This window comes from Genypterus blacodes, unplaced genomic scaffold (assembly GCF_046128005.1).
Source record: "Genypterus blacodes isolate CSIRO-AG114 ecotype Tasmania unplaced genomic scaffold, CSIRO-AGI_Gbla_v1 ptg000022l_1, whole genome shotgun sequence".
Lineage (NCBI taxonomy): Eukaryota > Metazoa > Chordata > Actinopteri > Ophidiiformes > Ophidiidae > Genypterus > Genypterus blacodes.
Window position 1 is genome coordinate 6,639,474 of NW_027466835.1, and position 7,905 is coordinate 6,647,378.

Consider the following 7,905-nt stretch of genomic DNA (forward strand, 5'->3'; position numbering starts at 1 on the left):
GTCAGGGGCAAGGGAGAAAGAAGGAGAGAGTGAGACCAGCAAGCAGGCCAGGAGACATTTGGAGTTGAGTGGACGAGCACAGACAATCCCTGGCTCCCAGCTTTTTGAGTGTGGTGTAAGCCGCCCCTTCGCTCTCCCTTTTTGTCCCATTCACTGCCTGCCACCCTCCCTCCGCTCTGCTCCACCCTGTGGCCTCCCAGCTTTACACTTGGGTTTGCTGCCTGCCTGTATAAAAGCTCAGTTTGTGCCCTAGACCAGCTTCACTGCTCATCATGGATACTCAGAGAGTCCAGTCCTCTTACAGAAAGCGTTTCGGCCCACAGGGCTCCAGCAGTTCAGGGCCCAGAGTCAGCAGCCTTTCCTCCAGCCGTCTCTCCTGGCATGGCACCCCTCGCCACTTCAGCCACTCCAGCCCGGGGTCTCGCCTCTCCCTGGGCTCCACAGCCCTGCTTTTCGGGAGCCCCGTGGACCGCCTGGACTTCTCAGCAGACACCCTGATGAAGGCCCAGTACAAGGAGACGCGCACCAACGAGAAGGTGGAGATGATGGGCCTGAATGACCGCTTTGCCAGCTACATAGAGAAGGTTCGCTTACTGGAGCAGCAGAATAAGGTGCTGGTGGCAGAGCTGAACCAGCTGAAAGGGAAGGAGCCCAGCCACCTGGGAGAAATCTACCATGAGGAGCTGAGGGAGCTCCGCAAGCAGGTGGACGGCCTCACCTCTGGCAAAGCAAGGCTGGAGATAGAGAGGGACAACCTGGCTTCAGATCTGACCACCCTCAAGCAGAGGTAGGAGGAGGAAGACGGGTGGGACTCCCACGGGTGGTTCATGGTGGGATGGTGAAGAAGCATCACTCTATCTTCAGCTTCTTTCTCACAGGCTTGATCTTTCAATTCCCTATTCTGCTCACTTTTTGATGATATCAAATTTGATTTAACAATATCTGCTTATATTATACAGATAAACACAAACATTTTGATTAAAATAACAAATATTGCAAATGTGTTTTGTTATGTAAATATTATATATTATCAATGAATATGAACCCATTTTCAATTGTTTACTATCAGATTTGTGGTTTCTCGTCTCTTCTTTTCTTCTCTTCCTTGATTACAAATGCATTTATGCACGTTTGTCTGTCCCCGATTGACTGAGTGGCACTAAACCCCCAATCGCCATTGAATGAGTGTGGAGGAATGAGCAGTGCACAATGTCAGCCCTCCACAAAGAGCAGAGAGGGAGGCAGATGTTGTCTTGTTGCCTGTTTCTGCTCAAGCCGCATTTGCTAGACTGTTGCAAATTCATACATGCATTCAAAATGGGCTTGATAATGACCTAATAATCATTTTTCTTTTGGAAAATCACGGTGATTGAACATACTGAGGGTGGAAAAGTTCCAGACTGGCTACACGGTGATTACCACACAGCTCCTGGTCCCCTCAAAGCCCACGAAGCGCATAGCGATGGTTGTGGCTAAGAGGGTCAAAGGTCACAAATTTGTGATTGCTTTTGCTCCCTTCAGCTAACACAGCATGAAGCCATACAGATGTGTGTGTTCCTACGTCTGCGTGTGTGTATGTGTGTGTGGCAGATGGATTGCAGGGTGGTGTGTATGCGTGTGTGCATGTGTCTGCATTTGACTCTGCACTGTGAACGTGGCTCCCTTTGTGTGTGCGTGAACTCCATCCCGTGGGAAAGGCCTCTGGCTGCTCGATGGGGCTGAATGTGTAATGATGCGTAAGCCGTCCATTCAGATGAGCCCAGATGAGCCCAGCTGAGCCCAGCTTCCCCCTGCAGCGTGCAGCGCAGCACTGTAGCTCGCCGTGAAAACACCACACAAACTCTACAAATATGTTTTCATAGCACCACAGTTTGCCTCCTATGATACAGGAACGTCTCCTTTCATTGAATCAGAAGTGTTCTCTCTGAGCCATGATGACCCATAGAGGAGCAGACAGGAAGTAGGCAGTTAGTTGTGTGCGCTTTTTTTGCATATCATCATCATAAAGCAATAAAGAATAAAAAAAATATACCTATCTATCCGATGTTATAGCATAGAGGCATGGATGTGGTTGGCCAGATAACTAAGCTATAAATTGGTTACGTAGGCTCTCTTTGATTGATATTTAGTGATCACCTGTGTGCTTCTTGTGTCTTCATCAGATTGCAGGATGAGATCGGCCTTCGTCAAGAAAATGAGAACAATCTGAATGCATTCAGACAGGTAATGATCCGGACATATGCCTCACTTTCTTATTAAGTTTAGGGTTATTTTCTTTTATTGTTTATATAAATGTGTAAGACATTTTGGATTTACCCGCTCTCACACACACACACAGGCTAGTGAGTGAGTGTTTGGCCAGTATCCATGTTTCCACAGTCCATGTTCCAGGCCTGATGCAGCAGGAGGGGCATTTTAAAGAGGCAGTACTTGAAAAAATTACCCATTGTCACTCAGTGTGCACAGTGGTGCTGCAACAGGAGAGTATATAAAGGAATCAATGTGTATTTGTCCAGACTAAGGACATGGAAATCAGTGCAATGAGTCTCCTTTCAACACAGCACACACTCATGTTCCAGTGTTTCTCGATCTTTGCGTAGGATGTGGATGAAGCATCTCTGAGTCGGGTGCAGCTGGAAAGGAAGATCGATGCCCTGCAGGATGAGATAAACTTCCTGAAGAAGATTCACGACGAGGTGAGAGGCACAAAATCAGGAAAGTTGATGGAGATGGAGGTTGATCTTTAACCCCCCCGCCCTTTCTGTGACTCCTTCCCTCTCCTCCTCTCAGGAGCTGCGTGAGTTGCAGGATCAGATTATGGCCCAGCAAGTTCACGTAGACATGGACGTGTCCAAACCAGACCTGACCACTGCCTTGAGAGACATCAGGGTCCAGTATGACACCATGGCCGCATCCAACATGCAGGAGACAGAGGAGTGGTACCGATCCAAGGTGAAAAAAAACACATGTGCCTTCAATGTGGCGTTTAAGTCCTGAAAAGTAAAGCGATACATTGGATGTATTAAAAAAAAAATTATTTAATCATTGCTACGCAGATGGAATGCAACATATGACACATGAGGAAGCCCAGTGCACATTCATACAACCTGCCTGCTTGTTTGTGTGTGGTCACAGTTTGTTGATTTGACGGATGCAGCCAATCGGAACGCAGAAGCTCTGCGTCAGGCCAAGCAGGAGGCCAATGACTACAGGCGTCAGCTCCAAGTGATGACCTGTGACCTGGAGGCTCTGCGTGGGACTGTGAGTCCAGCAAACCACCACAGATCGGGGGGATTAGTGACGATATGTTGGACCACTATTGGCTTTTTATTTGAATGTGGTCATGTGGTCAAATTAGTGATAGTAGTAGTAGCAGTATTTATTGACTGAGTGTGTGTGTCCTTCAGAATGAGTCTCTGGAACGGCAGCTCCGGGAGATGGAGGACCGCTTGGCTATGGAGTCGGCCGGTTACCAGGATACGGTGTGCCGCCTGGAGGAGGAGATCCATGCGCTGAAGGAGGAAATGGCCAGACACCTGCAGGAGTACCAGGACCTCCTCAACGTCAAGCTGGCCCTGGACATCGAGATCGCCACCTACAGGAAGCTGCTGGAGGGGGAGGAGAGCAGGTGAGCTGTAGTGTATCAGGCTGGACGGAGCTCAGTGTGATTAAATGTAAACAATCAGCTATCAGTCATTATTGTTGATTGTCCTCCAGGATCACCATTCCAGTCCAGAGCTTCGCCAACCTGCAGTTCAGAGGTCAGTTACACATTTTCTAACATATGTGTTGATAAGCAGTGTGAACATTCCCTCATCCTGAAGACTGAAATACAGTTCTCATATAACTTCCATCATCTATCAGTTATTAGAAGTCCCACATTTGTTATATTTAGGTTCTTGTGCTCAGACCCAACAAAGAACATCAAAGTTGACTTAAGTGTGTGTGCTATTAATTGCTTCATACATAGCAGGTACAGATGGATGCCTCTGAATGTTCCTGCTCCCTCTTGTTGTCCCTCAGAAACCAATTTGGAGTCTAAAATCCCAGAGCCTCATGTGAAGAGAAGCATTCTGGTTAGAACTGTGGAGACCAGAGATGGGGAGGTAAACAAAACAATAGAAACACACACAGACACACACACAAACACACACACATACATACTGGCTGTACATCCCAGTAATCCCCTCTGGAGGGCGATGTACCACACTGTCTCAGAGACCTGGCTCTCTGTTTTAACTCTTTCTTGTCTTCTCTTTCCAGATCATTAAAGAGTCGACCACCGAGCACAAAGATCTCCCTTAAAGTCCACGCATGGCACACGACTGGCCGAACTTCTACTCTGCAACACCCCAAAGCTTCTTTTACCTTCTCTTCATCTTCTTCATCATCACCAACAGGCCAAACTATCCAACAACACCATACAAAACCATCAAATATTCCATGTTTTCTGTAGCTGGTATGTGGGAAAGTAGTGTTTGAAAAATTGTGGTAACCCGTTTTTACATTAACTTTGTGTGACAGATTGTTAGCATTGTTTCAGGTTAGGTGCCATAGAAGAGGCCTTGAAATGTAGCGACGGTGTTTGGCTCATATGTGTGACGGGGTGGAGTCTGACGCGTGTGTGTGTGGATGTGGCGTACGTGAAATGTGTTGCGGGAAGTACAGGAGGTAGATGAGGTTTGAACTGTACTAGGACGGGATTCATACGGGAAAGCTGATGGGTGTATGTGATGGTAGGTCATGTAGCAGAGTGAGCGGTGGTTCTATGCTGGTTTTTACCTTCGTGTGGTGCTATTTTTTATTTGTTTTAACTCTTACCTTTGTCCAGTGGAGGAAGTTGTCAAATTATCTGCTTAAGTAAAAGACGAAATACTGAATTACACAAACTGCGTACTGAAATTCTCCCAAATTTAGTAATATTCTTTTAAAAAGGAGTGAGTCCAACCTTGCATCTCCATTTCTGGAAGTTTGGATTAAAATGTTGAAAAAATGGAGATGCAAGGGTCCATTTTAGGGAATTGTCATATTTTCAGGTCACAGGAAAAAAAAGTCTCCAAAATTGAACCTTTTAGCTCCACATTTCGTATTTACTGTAAATAGACAAACAGGATTTGAACACAAATCCTCTTTATATCATTTGAAGAATTGACCTTTTTTTTCTTAACTCTAATGTGAAATTGTATCTTGCTGAGATAAGAGGTTTTTGACCTGACAACATCAATAATCGTGTGTTCTCGTGTTGAATTGAATGTTTTACTCTGCAATCTAACTTGTAGCTGTAGCCAAACTTCCCATAGTTCTGCTCAGTAAGTGGTTCTAGTTACTGTCCGCCTCCGTCACCGTCTCCTCCACGCTCGGCTGCTGGCCTCTCATCTCTTCTGGCAGCGACGTGAAAATACTGCATCATCTTTTGTACTATGGACGTGTGTCTGGGCGCGACCTTGTAAAGTAGCAGAGGTGACAGGGACACAGAAGTTGGTCGAGGGCGAGTGCTGGGAAGCTGACGTTGACCTTTGCCCTCCCGACTTGTTGATCCATCAACCTCTCGCATCGCAACCCCGCCGGCCAATTCCAGGAGTGTTGGGCTGATAGCGCAGAGAGACACAGAGACAGAGGAGGGTGTTGTGGAGATAACAGCGACACTCTAGCAGAAAGCGGTTGGTCTTGATTGACGGCTGTCCGGGCTCAGACGCTGTAATCCTACCCCCCCCCGCCCTCTCCCAGCCTTGATGGAAACCCCGCTGACGGACCCTGCCGCTAATGAGAGTGCTGCTGCTGCTGCTGCTGCGTCGCCAAGGACACGCTGTGGTTTTCATGTTCCCACCTGCTTCCCTCCTTGCTTCAGTTTGGTTTGCTCTCTGAATGGCAGGCTTAGATAGGAGTTGTGACACAGTTGAGGCCTGCTTTGTTGTGAGAACATGTGACTTTAACCCTAGTATGACCTATGATCTGCGTTCTGATTTTATGTTAACACCAATAAAAACCTTTTGTTTATTAGTAACGATGCCTCAAGACTCTTTCCTAACACACATTCTAATGTATGACAGTGTGCGATGGCTGATTGCAGGGCACCAACTTGTTCATCAGAAGTGGCAGCCAGGTTTTAGACGTGAGCAGATGGGTTCACCTTCTGCAATATCGCGCCCCATTATGAGTGTTACTGTATATCCAGGGAGAGAAGTAATAGCCTCTAAAAATAGTTTTAGCAGAGGCACAGATAAACACCTGCGCTGGATTGTCAAACACTTGACCTCAAGTTAACGAAGGCCCTGGGTCCCAAAATGTCAATCTCCATCATTGTTCTCGTAGGAGAGAAAGATTACGCAACCACTCTAAAGCGAACTTCAACACAGAGTCTCTGACATTGTTCAATTTTGCACTGCAGCTCCCAAACGTACTTTTCTACCCGCTCATGAATGCATCATATTTACAAATGCTTTATAAATGAAATTTTCCTTTTTTTCCTTTTAGATAATATTTTCCTGAGTTGCCACAAATTTTGTCACAAAGATTCTTGATCCTTCCACATATTGAACCCAATATAAGAACATGCCCCCTCTCATCACATCCCCTTTGTTTTCATGAGGTGATGTGTGGGACGTTCATGTGCGCCTCGGTAACGGCGTGTGTGTGTGGAGTACAGTATGTATCTGTTTTGCCCGACTCTTATCAGAGGAATGGAGGGTCTCAGGCCGGCGCTGAAGGTGGCCCCCAGCTGCAGGAATTCAGGCAGATAAAACCCTCAGGCGATCAGCGTTTGGCCCTGACGTCTCCCTCGGAATCTCTTTCCCATCAGCCCCTTTTCCACAGAGACGGGAAGAGGTGAAAGGTGGGGGGCAAGTTTGTGGAGATGAACACTTTTAAGCTCTTTATCCGTCTGCGCTGGGTGAGCAGCCAGCTGACATGTACACATCGAGAAAACACTGCTCGGAAATTGGCCCTGCACAGAAAACAACGAGATTTCTGGGGAATAAACAAGCTTGAGGTAGTGCAGACAATTCTGTTTACACTTTAGTCTGAAACTCACAATATTGATAATTGATTATATTTTCGCTCAATTATTCAGTTCTTTCATACTGAAAACAATCAGTAGGAGGTTTATAGTACGCGATAGCTGCTGCTCACACACACAGACACACAGACACACGCAGACACAGACACACACACACACGTTTGTCTTCTTGTCATTCGGGCTCTTTGTCTGCTGCCCTCTTTGGTGCACATGCCTGTCCTGCTTGGCTCTCACACTAAAGGGTCACAGGAAGGCATGCGTGCTTCTTGGTTAATTTTAGCCGTCGTTTCATCGAGCCCATTGAGACAAAACACAGAAGCAACCACCTCGTCCCGCCTGAGCCTGCCTGAGCCCCCGTGTCCCGTTCACTCTCTCATCTCTGAACACTCTGAGCCTTGTGTGTGGGTGAACACATGCTCATACACCTGCTGCTCTTACTCACTGCTTGGAAGTGGCTGCACCAATCTCGCAAGTGGCAGCAGTGATATATTGAAATAAATTCAAAATTGTGAGATACACAATAAACCAACAGAACGAATGAACTGATACAATTGAATTTGCACTGAACTGAGAATGTTTTAGAGAATGTTTCCATGTCAGGTGATGTCAATTGACCAATCACATCCTTGTTGGAATATGGGGGGGGGGGATCACACAGGTGCAGCAAATTAATAAGAAATTCCAAAAGGTACAGTTTGAGACCAGACTTTACTTTCAAACACTTGACACTGTGACATGCTCCCACCTCTGCACAGCTGTGTTAACTGTGACTGAGGCTGCTTGGTGAAAATGTTTCTTCTCTTTATATAGTCAGGAGAGCAGAGATGGAATTCCTTATTCAATTTAATTGATTTAAATACAAAGTCTCTCTCTCTCTAGTCGAGATACCA

General features: G+C 46.4%; 1 protein-coding gene across 1 annotated transcript; it reads left to right on the forward strand.

Moving 5' to 3' along the window:
• The first annotated feature begins 272 nt into the window (after positions 1-272).
• Positions 273-4,305, forward strand: gfap (glial fibrillary acidic protein). The gene is made up of 9 exons (XM_076143152.1): positions 273-787; positions 2,163-2,223; positions 2,601-2,696; positions 2,791-2,952; positions 3,136-3,261; positions 3,408-3,628; positions 3,718-3,761; positions 4,024-4,106; positions 4,264-4,305. Exons 1-9 carry the CDS (start codon positions 273-275, stop codon positions 4,303-4,305), a joined length of 1,350 nt encoding a protein of 449 aa, XP_075999267.1.
• Positions 4,306-7,905: the final 3,600 nt, after the last annotated feature.